The 18,293-nt window shown below is 40.9% G+C and overlaps 1 protein-coding gene across 2 annotated transcripts in view; it reads left to right on the top strand.

The window, feature by feature from the left end:
* The window catches only part of necab3 (N-terminal EF-hand calcium binding protein 3), a 46,933-nt gene extending 30,578 nt beyond the window's left edge, over positions 1-16,355 (top strand). Inside the window, exons 6-13 of one of the 2 annotated variants that reach the window (XM_083530678.1) lie at positions 3,313-3,449; positions 4,309-4,430; positions 5,326-5,405; positions 11,836-11,889; positions 12,299-12,411; positions 14,127-14,204; positions 14,501-14,592; positions 15,480-16,355. In XM_083530678.1, coding sequence (XP_083386804.1) covers positions 3,313-3,449; positions 4,309-4,430; positions 5,326-5,405; positions 11,836-11,889; positions 12,299-12,411; positions 14,127-14,204; positions 14,501-14,592; positions 15,480-15,508 — 705 coding nt within the window. In that variant the 3' untranslated portion in view covers positions 15,509-16,355. Of the gene's footprint in view, positions 1-3,312; positions 3,450-4,308; positions 4,431-5,325; positions 5,406-11,835; positions 11,890-12,298; positions 12,412-14,126; positions 14,205-14,500; positions 14,611-15,237 lie in introns of both variants that reach the window. The other variant, XM_083530677.1, reaches the window with a different exon arrangement.
* Positions 16,356-18,293: the final 1,938 nt, after the last annotated feature.

Raw genomic sequence — 18,293 nt, 5'->3', positions numbered from 1 at the left:
TACGATTGAAGTGTTTACAATTCCAATTCCAAATGAATATATAGTTAATATGAATTATGTGGTTAATTATCATGAATAACTAATCATGGTTGCTTTCAGTCTGATTGTTTGTATGTAATAATTTAGTCAGATCTTTGCTGAGCCTGGATTTATGCTAATCACACAGACTATTGTAGACATCATTTGTTGCATTAATCCAGAAATTAATGGTTTGTCAATAGTTACTAAGACAATTACTGGGGTAAGTTAATCAATTCTTCATTCATCCATTCATGTTTGTCTGTATCACCTTTTAAAACTGCACTATTCTCACACTTTCCATTATTTATAACAACTGATGTTAGACCATGATTGATGTCTCAATACGGATGCAGGACTAATTCCAAACAAAATTACAGCCAAGTTCATGCATTCTCTGTTAGCAGTGCGTGCGCAGCACATATTGTAGTGTGTATGCGGTGTCCGGGCTGCGCCGCATCCTTGTGCAGTGTGCGTGCTCTAACCTGTTATCATGGGCATGGGGGGGGGGGGGGAATGACAAATTTAAAGAATAACATGAACGCATTAAATAAGCTGATTAGCATAAATAAAGGACCATGACAAGCTGTGTGTAAAAAGGTAAAATAATTGCACCACTATTCATAGTTCTTGTGATACGTTAATGTCATGTACTGTATGATCAACCGTATTTTAAAATGTGGTTAACATTGTTTTGTTTTTTTTACTGATTTAATTATTTTTGATTTTTTCCAGAAATATGTGATGTAAAGCGAATGAGAAAATCAGAAGGAATAATTTAAACTATATAACAATAATGTAGCTAAAAAAAAGGGAAGTTGATAGTTGATATTTTTATATTTTGCAATTTGATTCATTAACGGTGTGTGCACTCTTATGCTATGTAACAAATCCACATACAGGCACTGATGAATTGTCAGTTCAAATGGTCCAGATGTGGTCTGAAATAAAGAGTTCAGACCGCACCAATGTGCAGATTAATAAAGTATAATCAAGAATTTGTACTATTCCATTTTTCATGCTAGATATTTTTGTAGCTGACAGATGTTCAAACATTAAATGACTAAGACTTCACAGTAAGATTTTGCACAGTGAAGGAAGGCAATTATTCATGTATAATTTCTAGCCACAGGCTCTCAGTAAATTTTTTTTTAACAGTTTTGTCTAATAAGGAAAAAAACACTTTCCTAAATTCTCTTAAATATCTTCTAAAGCATTTGGTTTAACTTGGTGTGTCACCCAAATGGATCTCTTTATTTAGACAATTTAAAGTTTGAACATTTACAGATTTACACATTGGACTTGATATAGAAAAAAAATCATTTACATCAGTTGCATGTTTTTAAATATTTCATCACCGTTCATGTTTATTCAGTAGGCAGCACATGAATGCCAAAAGAAGAAACACATTGCTTCATTTTTCAAAATGGACAAATCTCATAAGAGTATTTTTTAGATTTACTGGCCTACATTTCCATTTTTACATTTATCCATCATCCATCACTTCATTGTTTATCCATTCATTCACCCATTCATCCATTATCCATCAATCCCTCCAACATCCATCTGTCTATAATCCATTATTAATCCACAGATCTATCATTCATCCATCATCCAACTATCTATTATCCATTATCCATCCAGCCCCCTATCATTTTCTATCTATCTATCTATCTATCTATCTATCTATCTATCTATCTATCTATCTATCTATCTATCTATCTATCTATCTATCTATCTATCTATCTATCTATCTATCTATCTATCTATCTGTTGTCCATTATCTGTCCATTCCTTTATCACTAATTTATCCATCCTTCAGCCATCTATCTATTCATCTATCCATTCTATCCAAACATAATATAAATTTAATTTTGGTGGACATTTCTGAAAATACTGCTAGTAAACATCTCCTTCAGCTACCTGAATTCAGCTGCATGGGATGATGGGGACAGCAGGACGAAAACAGCACATTACTTTTTTCTTACTAGAGAACAAGTAGCAAAGCCGCATATTGTCTCCATTGTTGTGGTGAATAATAAGTCACTAAAAATAGAAACAGAGATACGTTAACTAGTTAGATTATCAGTGAACAGTGATCTGGATATACGATTGTTTTTACACTTCTGTCCTGTTGGCCAGAACAATTACACAAAAATGTACTTGGTAGTATTGGAGTAGCAACAGCTGATAATGAAGCTACAAAAGCCACTGAAGTTTCTTTGCAGAAGGCTGAAAGTGAGATTCTTAAATACAATTAAGCCCAATCATATATCAGCTTCATAAGCATTATAAGCTTATAATGATCATTATAATTATTAATATTCATCGCTCAAGCCAACATGCTGGAATCGGCTGCACAATTGTACAACTAAAGTGTTAAAAGCTGTTTAAATTATAAGCCGACTGAATGACTTCGTAGCCTTCTCCACAATGGTACCATGTTAAATCTGCTCATTTCGTAAAAAACGTGTTTGAAATGAGAAATTATGATTGCATAAGTACAAACTAACCACATTTAGACTTCACATGGTTGCATCGGTTTGGGTAAAATTTCGTTGCTTTAATAGCTTATGTTCGCTCAGATAACAAAAGCACAAAGGCTGGAAAAGTAAATACAGTATATTTAAATGCACCTAATATTCCAGTATGTGTTGTAAGACATGGAGGGATGGGTGGGGTCATGAATATGTGGAACTCATTTTTAGATTACTATTTTACCAAACTGTATGAGACTTTGTTTGCAGAGAGCAAAGTTTTTACCTACCTGGGGAGGTGGTAGATTAGTGGTTAAGACATTGGACTATGGCTCTGAAGGTCATGAGTTCAAATCCAAGCCACAATGTTACCAATGTAACCTCAAATTTACCATGATTTTGGGATTGCATCATAAGTATCATTAAGAAAAATTGGTCTAATAAAAAAAAGATGCTGGTGTCTAAACTAACCCTAACCCTAACCCTAGAGAGGGAATGACAGGATGATGTTAGCACTCTTTAGTCAAGTTTGAGCTGTTTGGTTTAGTGAAAGTTCATCGGACTGTGGATGAGTGAAATGTCCCTGGTTCAGTTCCCTTGACTGCTAGGAACCTTACATTGAGGCAGGTTCAAATGTCATGTGACTTAATTTGATTGCAGTGCCAGTGCAATATATAGGTGCTACACAGCCAAAAAAAAAACAATTATGCTTAATTACTCATGATAAGCTATTATATAAAGAGTTAGCATCTCTCTCTCTCTCTCTCTCTCTCTCTCTCTCTCTCTCTCTCTCTCTCTCTCTCTCTCTCTCTCTCAGGAGTATCAGGGCTCATCCGTTTTGGGTCAGTTTGTGACACGTTTTATGTTGAGGGAAACGTCCAGCCAGCTGCTCTCTCTTCAGATGTCTCTGCAGTGTGCCATGGAGGCTGTGGAGGAGCAGAGCAGCCCTGCACCGTGAGACACACGCAAACAATTCACAGATTCTGAACCACTGCCAGGACTGCTTTTTAACCATAAGCCTGAAATCAAACTCATGTTCATCTCAGTGGCATCCATAATTAATCTCAGCATCATTTTGAGTGGATAGATCAGTAGCATTAGCAGAAAAAAATTTCAGGGTTATTAAAAATGTTGATATAAAATACCTTCATGACAGTTCCACTTAAATTGATCTATATAACATGCTAGTAATATGGAGAATTTATTTAGTATTTTATCAACCCTACTTTGTTTTCCCTCTTAACGCATTGAACATGGACTATTTCTAATGCAGAAGTTTCACCTAAATACCTCAGCTCTGCATGTAGCGATCTGGTTTTCAAACAGCAATGGGACAAAAAGTCCTGATTAGCTAATCCTGTTTCCTACAATGTTTCGCTTAGTATATAGCCATTTCCATTTGACAACAATTCTCATTGTGATTTCTTTTTGTTATGTATGTTGGGGAGGGAAACTGTGCATAATTACCCTGAAATATGTATCAGCAGCATAAAGTCAAGATATATGTTAAATCACAAATATTAATATTGCAATTAATTGCAAGCCAAGATTTCATAAACATGACAGGCCTAGTGTCCTTCTTATTTGTCTATCCTTTTATATAGTTTTTTTTTCCCACCTGGAATTCATTTCTTGTTAAGCTTTTGGCCTGAATAATTTTCTTACACTGTTGCCTGAGCAACTGAGCATGGTGGTAATGACCATAAAATCATGCTTTTAAAAATATTGACAATCAATTTTGTTCTTTAACTGATTTTCTTCTCTATTCCTCTCTCTCTGTTCATTTCTTTCTCTTTTTTTTCTCTTTGCCCAGGGTTGAGGTGAAGGTACCAGAGTATCTTTCCTTTCAGAAAAACAACAGGAGGTGTGGCCGCAGAGTGCAGAAAAACATGTGCCTCTCTCCTACAGACCCATACTCTGGCATCCTTACTACAGGTGATGCACATACAAGCTGATGCACACACACACACACACACACACACACACACACACACACACACACACACACACACATACACACTTCATCTGGGCCTGCCGTGTCATTCCCGTCAACAGTCCTCATCGTTGGTGCTACAATTACTGTCAAAGGAGTTCTAGCCTTGACGTTATGGCAGTTGTCTGGGTGTCACACTGATATGATGAAATTGGTTTGAGTGTTAGACCTTGTCCTTAAGAGCTCAGGGTCAGAAATCAGCACTTATATAATTGTAAATGCTGAATATGCATATGCAGTTCTTGTGAACCCAACCATGACCCAAACATGGTTAGAATAGATTTTATGCATTTGCTTCAAAAGAACAAAAAAGGTAGTGTTTGACAAATTATAGGGGAAAAGGTCAGTTCATTGTGTCTTGTAGATCATTTAAACTTTATTTATTTTCAACAAAGAGCCTTCTTTAGCATAAGGAACAAGTCAAGAAGCTTTTATTGTCATTTTAACCATATATAGCTGACGCATTACACAGTGAAATGAAAAAAACCTTCCTCCTGACCCCTGGTGCTACATACAACAGCAATCACAGAGAACAGAAAACACAGGGCTAAGGACTAGTAAGTATAATTTATGGCATCTTTAGATGATTATTAACTGTTTCAGCAATTCACCAACAAACATTTAATGTGACCCACCATATGCTTTTTTAAATAACTGGCAAAAAAAGGAAGGCTCTTTTATAGTGCTTAGCTACAAACATGTCTGATTGTCTGGTTTATTGCTAGCAAACAGACAGAAGAGTGAGTCTTTACTTTGCCTCCCAATGTTAGACCTTAAGCTTTTTCTTTGAGCAGAAGCTTACGTGGTTTGTGACAGACGATGTCTATTATGGCTCAGGTGTTACTGTGGATACAGATGACCACTGGTCCTCTCAGATCAACAGACTGCAACAGCTCATTGACAAACTGGAGTGTCAGGTGAACACCTGTGACCACACACTGCTGTTCTTCATTCATTTTTTTCTGTTCACCCTCTTCCATTATGCCTTCAGAATTCCTTTGTGTTCATCTGTCATTTCCTTTCTCGTCAGATGTTATGTGAACTAACTAATGTCTCCCTTTCAATCTATCTGTTTGTTTCATTCCCCTACCTACCCACCCATCTATCAATCCATCCATCTATCTTTCCAATCCAATCTATCAATTGCCATTCATCCAGAGATGTTTGTGTATCCATTATGAATTCATCAATCCAATCCTGTTCATTTATCCAACCTCCTTTTGAATCTTATCCATCCATCCATCCATCCATCCATCCATCCATCCATCCATCCATCTAACCATCTATCTATCCATCCATCTATCCATCCATCCATCCATCCATCCATCCATCCATCCATCCATCCATCCATCCATCCATCCATCTACCCATCTACATTGTATGGACCACAACCCCTATTGCATCTACAGCTTCCACTCCTCTGAAAAGGTGTTTCTGTTTCTCATTCATCTAGTAGAGCATTTGTGAGGTCAGAAACTAACGTTTGATGAGAAGACCTTGCTTGCAAACTCCATTCAAGTTTATCCAAAAGGGCTTTCCCAAAACTGTTTCTACAAATAAGAAAGCAAAGTCCAAAATGTCTTGCTATACAGAAGCGCATATATATATATATATATATATATATATATATATATATATATATATATATATATATATATATATATATATATATATATATATATATATATATATACATACACAGTACAGACCAAAAGTTTGGACACATAAAGAGTTTTCTTTATTTTCATGACTATGAAAATTGTAGATTCACACTGAAGGCATCAAAACTATAAATTAACACCTGTGGAATTATATATGGAATTATATACATAACAAAAAAGTGTGAAACAACTGAAAAATGTCATATTCTAGGTTCTTCAAAGTAGCCACCTTTTGCTTTGATTACTGCTTTGCACACTCTTGGCATTCTCTTGATGAGCTTCAAGAGGTAGTCACCTGAAATGGTCTTCCAACAGTCTTGAAGGAGTTCCCCGAGAGATGCTTGGCACTTGTTGGCCCTTTTGCCTTCACTCTGCGGTCCAGCTCACCCCTAAACCATCTCGATTGGGTTCAGGTCCGGTGACTGTGGAGGCCAGGTCATCTGGCGCAGCACCCCATCACTCTCCTTCTTGGTCAAATAGCCCTTGATGCCTTCAGTGTGACTCTACAATTTTCATAGTCATGAAAATAAAGAAAACTCTTTGAATGAGAAGGTGTGTCCAAACTTTTGGTCTGTAATGTATATATACTGTATATGTTAACTGAAACTAAGGAACCTATTCAAAGCTCTGAAAAACAGCCCAATACGGCAGTCTCTTCTCCACCACACTTTATAGTTGGCACAATTCACTTGCAGGTAACATTCTTCTGCCATCCGCCAAACACAGTCTCATACATCAGACTGCCAAACAGCGTAGCTGTTAGAGTAGCGTGATTCGTCACTTCACAGAACACATTTCCATTGCTTCAGATTCTAGTGGTAGCATACACTAATCCATCCGACGTTTGGCATTGTACTTAGTCATGTAAGGCTTACATGCAGCTGCTCAGCCATGGAAAGCCATTCCATAAAGCTCCAACTGCAGACTTTTTGTGCAGTGGCGTGTAAAAGTCACCAACACTCTGCTAAGTGTTTCCATAGCTAAATAGTTTTAAACTTCCACTGTATCTTTACCTGGTCTTCTGCTTCATGGCTGAGTTGGTGCTGGTCTTTACAGCTTTTACTTTCCAATAATGGTCATTCTTTTAAAAAATGTTTGTAAATGCAAACTGCATGGCTATAAATCATACCCACCTTAATTGGTCTGACTGAAACACTTAATAGGTTTGTCCTAGTACTTTTGTTCATATAGTGCACATGTGTCAAACTCAAGGCCCACGGGCCACATCTGGCAAGATGATTTTATATAGATCTATTATTATTGTTATTAATGGCCCGGCAATATGAAGCGCTGACAACACAAACTACTGATCCCATAATGCAGCGCTTCAGCTGTCTTACCGAACGCTAGACTACCTGGGAACATTCCAGCGTCAATCAAGTCGAGATTCTGTTGATGTATTGAACCCTATTGTAAAGTTATTGTGAAACCCCTCACAATGGCGAAGAGAAAAGTGGATTCTGAAAACAGAGTCAATCAACGAGACAAAACATGACAGGCCTCAGGATCAGCTGAAAAACCTGAATGCAGAGCAGAAGATACAGAAAGTAGAAGAGTTAAAGAAGAATCTGACATTTCAGCAGACGTTTTTCACCAAAGCAAAATCACAAAGTAAACCTGGTGTGAAAACAGAGGAGAAATCAGAGTCACATCAGCCGGTTATTTACTGAGGGAGAGTTTCTAAAGAGCTGCATGATGAAGGTGTGAGACGTCTGGTGTTTGACTGGAGATATTTTTATGATTTAAGTTATTTAAAGTTTAAGATTATTTTTTATAAAATGGCATAAGAGCAAAGAAATCAGATTGTTTTGATTTGTTGTTATTTTAACGTTTACTTAAAAGCACAATTTTTATTTATTTTTTCAGGGTTTTTTGCAGCATGTTCATATTTCTAACTTGTATAATTTTGACAGGAAATATTTTTATGGAGAGCAAAATATTTTAGGTTATTTAAAGTTTAAGTTGATTTATTCTGGAATAATATTCCTGTCTGTTTTTATTCATCCATCCATCCATCCATCCATCCATCCATCCATCTTCTCCCGCTTATCCGAGGCCGGGTCGCGGGGGCAGCAGCAAAGATGCCCAGACTTCCCTCTCCCTAGCCACTTCTTCCAGCTCTTCCGGGGGGACACCAAGGCGTTCCCAGGCCAGCCGGAAGACATAGTCTCTCCAGCGTGTCCTAGGTCTTCCCCGGGGTCTCCTCCCAGTGGGACACGCCCGGAACACCTTCCCAGGAAGGCGTCCAGGAGGCATCCGGAACAGATGCCCGAGCCACCTCAGCTGACCCCTCTCGATGTGGAGGAGCAGCGGATCTACTCTGAGCTCCTCCCGAGTGACCGAGCTTCTCACCCTATCTCTAAGGGATCGCCCAGCCACCCTGCGGAGAAAGCTCATTTCGGCCGCCTGTATCCGGGATCTTGTCCTTTCGGTCATGACCCAGAGCTCATGACCATAGGTGAGAGTAGGAACGTAGATTGACCGGCTAAATCGAGAGCCTCGCCTTGCGGCTCAGCTCTATCTTCACGACGACAGACCAGTACATCGACTGCATTACTGCAGAAGCTGCACCGATCCGTCTGTCAATCTCCCGTTCCACCCTTCCCTCACTCGTGAACAAAACCCCAAGATACTTAAACTCCTCCACTTGCGGCAGGAACTCCCCACCAACCTGAAGTGGGCAAGCCACCCTTTTCCGACTGAGGACCATGACCTCGGATTTGGAGGTGCTGATTCTCATCCCAGCCGCTTCACACTCGGCTGCAAACCGTCCCAGTGCATGCTGAAGGTCCTGGTCTGATGAAGCCAACACGACAACATCATCTGCAAAGAGCAGAGACGAAATCGTGTCGTCACCAAACCGGACACCCTCCGGCCCCTGGCTGCGCCTAGAAATTCTGTCCATAAAAATTATGAACAGAACCGGTGACAAAGGGCAGCCCTGCTGGAGTCCAACATGCACCCGGAACAAGTCTGACTTACTGCCGGCAATGCGAACCAAGGTCCTGCTTCGTACAGGGACCGGACAGCCCTTAGTAAAGGGCCCCGGACCCCATACTCCCGGAGCACCCTCCACAGGCCGCCGCGAGGGACACAGTCGAATGCCTTTTCCAAATCCACAAAACACATGTGGACTGGTTGGGCAAACTCCCATGAACCCTCCAGCACCCTGTAGAGGGTATAGAGCTGGTCCAGTGTTCCACGGCCTGGACGAAAACCACACTGTTCCTCCTGAATCCGAGGTTCCACTATCGGCCGTATTCTCCTCTCCAGTACCCTGGCATAGACTTTCCCAGGTAGGCTGAGAAGTGTGATCCCCCTATAGTTGGAACACACCCTCAGGTCCCCCTTCTTAAAAAGAGGGACCACCACCCCGGTCTGCCATTCCACGCGATGCTGCAGAGGCGTGTCAGCCAAGACAGCCCCACAACATCCAGAGACTTGAGGTATTCAGGGCGGATCTCATCCACCCCCGGTGCCTTGCCACCGAGGAGTTTCTTTACTACCTCGGTGACTTCAGCTTGGGTGATGGACGAGTCCGCCTCTGAGCCCTCAGCCTCTGCTTCCTCAATGGAAGACGTGACGGCGGGATTGAGGAGATCCTCGAAGTATTCCTTCAACCGTCCAACGACATCCCTAGTTGAGGTCAACAGCTCCCCACCTCTACTGTACACAGCATTGGTAGGGCACTGCTTCCCTCTCCTGAGGCGCCGGACAGTTTGCCAGAATCTCTTCGAGGCCAGCCGATAGTCCTTCTCCATGGCCTCACCGAACTCCTCCCAGGCCCGAGTTTTTGCCTCGACAACCACCCGGGCTGCAGTTCGCTTGGCCTGCCGGTACCCGTCAGCTGCCTCAGGAGTCCCACAAGCCAACCAGGCCCGATAGGACTCCTTCTTCAGCTTGACGGCATCCCTTACTTCTGGTTTCCACCACCGGGTTCAGGGATTGCCGCCTCGACAGGCACCGGAGACCTTAAGGCCACAGCTCCGAGCGGCCGCTTCGACAATGGAGGTGGAGAACATGGTCCACTCGGACTCAATATCTCCGACCTCCCTCGGGATCCAGTCAAAGCTCCGCCGGAGGTGGGAGTTGAAGATCTCTCTGACAGGAGACTCGGCCAAACGTTCCCAGCAGACCCTCACAGTACGCTTGGGTCTGCCGAGTCGGTCCAGCTTCCTCCCCTGCCATCGGATCCAACTCACCACCAGGTGGTGATCAGTTGACAGCTCCGCCCCTCTCTTTACCCGAGTGTCCAAGACATACGGCCGCAGGTCAGATGAAACGACCACAAAGTTGATCATCGACCTACGGCCTAGGGTGTCCTGGTGCCACGTGCACTGATGGACACCCTTATACTTGAACACGGTGTTCGTTATGGACAAACTGTAACTAGCACAGAAGTCCAATAACTGAACACCGCTTGGGTTCAGATAAGGGGGGCCGTTCCTCCCAATCACGCCCCTCCAGGTGTCACTGTCGCTGCCCACGTGAGCATTGAAGTCTCCTAGTAGAACGATGGAGTCCCCAGTCGGAGCACTGTCCAGCACCCCTCCCAGAGACCGCAAGAAGGCCGGGTACTCTATACTGCCGTTTGGCCCGTAGGCACACACGACAGTGAGAGACCTATCCCCGACCCGTAGGCGCAGGGAAACGACCCTCTCACTTACCGGGGTAAACTCCAACACATGGCGACTGAGCTGGGGGGCTATAAGCAAACCCACACCAGCCCGACGCCTTTCACCATGGGCAACTCCAGAGTGGTGGAGAGTCCATCCTCTCTCAAGGAGTGTGGTTCCAGAGCCCAGGCCGTGCGTAGAGGTGATCCCAACTATCTCTAGTCGGAACCTCTCAACCTCACGCACAATCTCAGGCTCCTTCCCCGCCAGCGAGGTGACATTCCACGTCCCTAGAGCTAGCTTCCGTGTCCAGGGATCAGGGTGTCGAGGCCCCCGCCTTCGACTGCTGCCCGATCCTCTCAGCACCGGCCCCTTACGGTCCCTCCTGCAGGTGGTGAGCCCACGGGAAGGCGGCCACCAGGCACTCGCATACGAGCCCCAACCCCGGGCCTGGCTCCAGGGTGAGGCCCCGGCTGCGCCATACCGGGCGACGTCACGGTCCTTGGTCTACCATTTCTCATAAGGGGTTTTGAACCGCTCTTAGTCTGACCCGTCGCCTAGGACCTGTTTGCCTTGGGAGACCCTACCAGGGGCATATAGCCCCGGACAACATAGCTCCTAGGGTCATTCGGGTACTCAAACCCCTCCACCACGTTAAGGTGGCAGTTCAAGGAGGGGTGTTTTTATTCATATTTATGTAAAAAAAAAAAAATAAACATTTAGTTTAAGTGTGTTCAATAAATGTTTATCCTGTTTGGCCCACGATCTAAAGTGTGCTTTGAGTTTTGGCCCCCAGTGCAACTGAGTTTTACACCCCTTATATAGTGTATCCACCCTCTCATGCTAAGTAAAGTTTATCTGTCAGATGTTCTTTTTTTACCTGCATTTACATTAATTTATTGCTATATCACCTCTTACATTTCCACATCAACATCACTTGCTTACTACAATTTGTGACATTCATCCACCCATTCACAAGACAGTCATTAATACAGTTAAACACTTTGCACTTGGATTCATTGCAAAGTTTACATTTCATGCCATTTTCTAAATATCCGCTCCTTTTCCAGAGTCCAAAGCTCGAGCCGCTGAAAGAGGACCCGCTGGCCAGCACATATAAATCAGTGAGTGTTTGCATCTGCTGCAGAGCTTCCTGCACCATTAAGTATCGCCAAGTAACACTAACAGCTCTGAGAAGCTGGCCAGCACTACTCTCCATACTGAAGAGATAGCTATGTAATCTGAGAATGCAGGTCTTGCTGATCAATAAGCTTCACAGTCTGACTTTGTTTTAAAGCTTCATATTATCTTTCTCAGTGCTTCCTTTTCTGGCTCTCATATTGACTTTATCATTAACCTTTTTTCCCTTGTGCAGTGCACCCCTATATGTCCTCTTTCACTCTGTTCTATATCTAGCATCCTGTTTCTCACTATATCTTTCATGTTCTCTCTCTCTCTCTCTCTCTCTCTCTCTCTCTCTCTCTCTCTCTCTCTCTCTCTCTCTCTCATCTCTGCTCCTTCTCTTGCATCTAGAACATTCTGTTGGTGCAGAGGCAGATGGCAGTGACAGAGGACAATATCGAGGAGTTTCAAAAGGCCCTAAAAAGCTATGCTGATTCCACCACCAACCAAAGTGACAACCTACAGTGAGAATTTACATTTCCACACTTACCCCAAAATATCTTTACGTGAACATGCTGGCAGGATATTTTTAACCTAAATGCATGGGAACGCTGAATTTTGTTTTATTTTAATAAAATTTAACAATAAACGTGTACCCTAGCACCTCTACAATTTATGATTACAGATCCAATTGCTAAATTTAATATTAATTGTATAAACACAATAGCAGGATGGTGGTGCAGCTCCAGAATCTCCAAAAACCCAGAAGCTAAATCCTGTGCTAGAGTTACTGTGTGTGTGTAATACTGACTGCTCATCAGGGATAAATACACATCATTCACCTTAACTGTTAAATTCTGTAAAGCTGCTTTGAGACAATGTCCGTTGTAAAAAGCGCTATAGAAATAAACTTGTCTTGACTTGACTTGCTTTTCTGCCACCTTTTCCAAAAATGCATGTAGGCACATTGCCTGTGCTAAATTGCTCTCTAGGCATGAAAGAATTTGTCAGTATGTGGTCATGGCACCCAGCCTTGGGAACTGGTGTCCTCACTTGGATGCATTCCAGCTTTGTACCCAGTGATCCTGGGATAAGTTTCTAATCTAGTCTGATCTAGTAAAAAGTAAAGTTTTGTCTTTGTCTTATGATGCGGAATCAAATTTCCCTTCACTGGAAGGCCCAAACTTGATCCAGCTTGACAATACTCCTGTGAGAAAAAAGATGCCCATGAAGACATGGCTGGAGTGGAAGAACTGATGTAGCTTGCACAGAGCCCTGACCTCAAACCCAGTGAACACCTTTGGGATGAACTGGAATGCTGACTGCACACAAAGACTCTTTACCTAACATCAGCTCTTGGCTTCACTAATGCTCTTGTGGATGAATCAGCACAAACACCCACAGCCAAGCTCTGAAATATAGTCCAAATCTTTCCCAGAAGACTAAACACTGAGGGAGGGATGTTAAAAAGCAAATTGTGATTGTGCAGATTAGGTCTCCACATACCTTTTGGCCAATTAGTGTACACAAAACACAGAACCGTTAGTTCTGGTCCAAAAAATTAAATTTGGTAAAAATGCCATTCAAGGAATTATTTCTTTCTGATATTTTGTATAACCACACTGGGATGTTTCATTGCTTGTGTCTGGGTTACATAAAATTCCACTTTCTTCATTGAGCTGTTTTATAAAAGTAATATTACATTCCACCATATGGCTATTAATAATAAGAATATTGAACAATGCAACAGAGGCCACAGAATTCATCAGACATTACCTGAATTGCACAGCTATTAAAATGTTTTTTAATCCCACTATTCTCCTATGGATTCCCCATGCGGTAATAACCAATAGATTGTTTTATTTAAAGGGTGACTTGAGTTACTGTGTGGAGATTTGTATGTTCTCAACAAATATGGGTTTCCTCTGGGTTCTATTCCTGCCCGAAAAGTGCCCTAGCAACAGAATTGCCTAAATTGTCCTTATGCAAATGTGTATGTGAATGGACCAATGGATTAGGTATATTCCCACTTCACGCCAGGTTCTCCCAGGATAAACTCTGGATCCACCCTGCTCAGTGGCTCAAATGAATAAATGAATGAATGAATGATAAATGAACTGAATCTCATTGTCACATCAGTCATGCTCAGAAACTAAAGAAGGTATTGCGGGGTAATAACCACAACCACTAGATATTGATTAGAAACTCATCGGTTGTTCTGCCCCTTTTTCCCCCCCAGTGTGTCCATTCAAAAGCTTCCTGAGAAGAACTGCTACATAATATACGAGTTCTGGCAAGATCGTCTATCCTGGATGAGGTACGGATGTGTCTGTATGTGTGTGTGTGTGTGTGTGTGTGTGTGTGTGTGTGTGTGTAATGCCAACGCATGTGTACTCATTTCTCAAGAAATGAGGTCAATGTGTATCAGCTGTGTTCCTGTTTGTTTAAAAGGCACACTTAGCTGATGAGCAGATGGCAAATCTTCTATAAGACGCTGCTCCATCCTCAACATAGACCTTCTTTTTTTTACTGAATCTTTAAGCTTGTAGTGTGGCAAGTAGTATTTTAAGACTATGAATTAGTGAGTCTTGTCACTTGCTCTCTTTCTTTCAGTTATCTGCAGTCTGAAGCAAGTAAAGATTTCCAGCGCTGTATCATAGATATGCTGGAGGATCCTGAACTCGTCTCCACCATGCTCATGCCTGGTACGTTATTGTGTTTGGGTTTGAAGGGTCTAACGTTTAGAGCGGTTGCCTGTATATAGCGATGCACTTGTTGAAACTGTCGGTAGTTTTGCGAGGAATTACGTTTGAAGTAATACAAGAGTGAAAATACATTTTGGAGCTGCTTTTTGTAGGAGATGGGCAGGACATTTTGTATGAATAAATAGGCTGTAAAATTATTTATTATATCTGCTTTTTTTAGCGATCCAGTTACAGTGAGGAAAATAAGTATTTGAACACCCAGCTATTTTGCAAGTTCTCCCACTTAGAAATCATGGAGGGGTCTGAAATTGTCATCGTAGATGCATGTTCACTGTGAGAGACATAATCTAAAAAAAAAAAGCCAGAAATCACAATATATGATTTTTTAAACTATTTATTTGTATGATACAGCTGCAAATAAGTATTTGATCACCTGTCTATCAGCTAGAATTCTGACCCTCAAAGACCTGTTAGTCTGCCTTTTAAGCTTGAGCTGAAAGACACGTGAAGATACAGCTGGAAAGCATTAGCAAGAACTATGCAGTCAGCTTTATCAATACAAAATGTAAAGATATAAATTGTAAGCCAGTACTAGTTAATGCACTAAATGCTAATGTTCAGTTAAGCAAACAATGCAATTGCAAGGGGGAAAAAAACCACAACTTTTGTACATTTCATTTTTAATTTAAGAAAATAGAAGCTGATGTCAAATGATAGTAGATCAAAACTGAAAAGTATTTAATTTGGTGTGCCCTATTTCAGCATGTGGTTCACATTGACCGCTGCCTTTGTCACATCAAAATAAAACATTGAATGTGTTAAAACTAACACAAAGTCTCTCTCTCTCTCTCTCTCTCTCTCTCTCTCTCTCTCTCTCTCTCTCTCAGCATCATGGTGGATTATGGCAAACAATTAACCTTTCCAATATGCAGTATAAAGCCTTCGCAAATGAAGGGGGAAAAAGAAACATCTCAAACTGACCCTGTGTGTACGTGTCTTGCTGCTCCCTATAGCTCAGACTAAAAAATTGTCTTCCTTCCACCTCATGGCTTCCTTGTGTTCCTTTATCATTCCATCTGTATGAAAATGATCAAACAAATCCAAGCATGGTTCAAATCTCTCTAGCATGTATAGAAAATCAGTGACTTTCGCATCATGCTGAGGCTGCCGGCAGAGCTCCTGCAATTAAAGAGCTTACATGGCTTTGAGGTGGAAACTGTGTACAGACCAAGAAAGATGCTTTTTTTTTTTTACCTAAAACAAGTAAAAGTGTAAAAAAAACCAAAAAAAACGATTTGCTTTGACGACTCTAGACTCTTCCTTGGGTACCATAGAACAAAAGAAAAATTGCTGTTTGAGATGCATGCTTATTAGAAATTTTAGTTTAAGACATGGTTGACATAAACCATTGTCCATAAGGTTTCTAAAGATGAACCTGAACTGTGTGATTATGTGAATAGAGTATCTGGAAATTGACTCTTCTTCCTTGTGGTTTCTCAGTCCTACCAATTTCAGCTCGTTATTTTATGTACTAACATATTTATATTACATACGTCATTTACAGTAGTACTCAGTTTCCTTTATTGATTTCAGAGTGTTTGATGAATAAGAATATCTCTAGATGATGATATAGCCTGTATATGTTACTTGCTTGACTTACTGTTGAACAGATTTATTTATTTATGTATGACTTATTACTTGCTTATCTATCTATTGTATTTAAGCATATACGAAGAAATAAAACTGAAAACATGCTTTGTGTACTTCTCTGGTTGCCCATATTTTTATTTTTTGCCATTTTGATAAAATTCTATTTCCAAGCTATCAGTATTATTATTTTTTTTCAGTATTTGATTACACTGTGTTTCTATTCTTGGTGCAAATATGAACCTATTTAACTGGTGTTTGTGAATGGTATGACTATGCATTAAAGTTGCACATAAATCACAAAGCACTGTGTAAAAGTGCAACAATATTAATGAACTGTCAGAGATTTGTAGTGGCAAATCAATAAGACTAACTGGAAGCATTAAGCACCGTGTTCAGTAAGGCTAGTGGAAAAAGTCTGTGGGGGGAGCTCTAAAGCAAAAAAAAAAAAAAAAAAGAATAGCTGCTGGTTTGGGAAATTATTTCAAATTTATGCCCCAGTTCACCCATACTATTAACATTTTTCAATGTTCATTCCACTCTGATCAGCAGTTAATGCAGTCTGGCCATGAATCACTGACCATCAGTGTGACATGTTCGGCTGGGAAAAAGAAACCCCTGCTTGTAAAAGGTTTCTTTTTTTTTTTTTTTAACTGTCACCTGGCTGTCACACAGATTACCAATGAGAAGAACTAAAGTTCTAAAGTGCAAAAGTCCAGAACACTGCCTAATAATTTGCTTAATGATTCACTTTCTTTGTAAAACGTATACCGTTATGAAACTGTTTAGAAAATGGTATTTCTTGTCATTGATGAGCAGCTGATAATGAAATTCACTATGTAATTCACTATGGCCAACTTGGACCAATTATCTAGCTGAAAAGTTCTGTTCAAAAGAACTGTTCCAGGAAGCTTCTTTCTGAGATGATAATGAACTTAGTACACATTTTTGTCTGGTGTGTGATATCTTAAGGCTGCAAATAACATTAAAGCCAAAATGAAAGGTTTTGAGGATTTGTATTAAACAGACTGTGTGTGTGTGTGTGTGTGTGTGTGTGTGTGTGTGTGTGTGTGTGTGTGTGTGTGTGTGTGTGTGTGTGTGTGTGTGTGTGTTTGTGGGCATGTGGGTGGGTGGCTCTACATTAATCGGGCTGCAAGCTTCGCTGAGGAACTTCATACATTCCAAATGATCCAGCTGGGTTTATCAGTAACACCTAAACACGCAAACAGAGAGTATTAGCTTAAAGAAAGAGCAACACCTTTGGGTCTGTAACTGTAATTTCTTTTTGAAAATAGATCTTTATATTTCAAATATATTGTCGGTTCCTTCAACAGATACATGTGAGTCATCCGATCCTGAGCTTACTGTAAGTTACTCTATGTGGAGAGTTTCAGATGTTCTTTTCATATTCATGTGGTGTCCATTGTTAGCTGCTGATCCACCATGAGCCAGCAAGTGTAGAACTGTTACTGAAGGTATATAAATGAATGATATGGTGTTATGGTCCACTTAAAGAAAAAGAAGTAAAGGTCATTGAAAATCTATACAAAGTTCTTTGGCCTGATCACTGTCTATGATGAAACATCTTTATACTGATGAAAGTAGCCTTTACCAGAGTGATCCACTCCCATCCACAGGGCACGAGGACTCACTAAATCGCTTAAAGATTATGAAAATGTTCTCGTGCTAATACTCGTGCTAATAAATGATCATCTTTCAGGTACAGCTTCAGACACTGACACTGTAAAATCTGTAGGCGGGTTGAGGCTGTTTTGGAGGCTCATGGTGACCAAATACTTTGTGTCTTATTTACTCATTTTCTTTTTCGAACTACAGTTCTTCCTAACCCTCCATTCGCTGGTTATCAAAATATAATTATCTCTTTACTGTAAGGCCTATTAATCACATTCATACATTTCTCAAACCATTTGAATTTGCAGGTCATGATAATGATTAATTTGCTAAAATCATTTGTTTTTGGTAAAGACAGGAGGAAGTGCTGGAGGTGACAGAGTTAAAGATGCTGTGATTTTACAGGATGACGAGGATTGACA

Source organism: Silurus aristotelis, assembly GCF_946808225.1.
Source record: "Silurus aristotelis genome assembly, chromosome: 2".
In the NCBI taxonomy this organism is placed as follows: domain Eukaryota; kingdom Metazoa; phylum Chordata; class Actinopteri; order Siluriformes; family Siluridae; genus Silurus; species Silurus aristotelis.
This window is presented reverse-complemented; position numbering and strand designations above follow the sequence as displayed.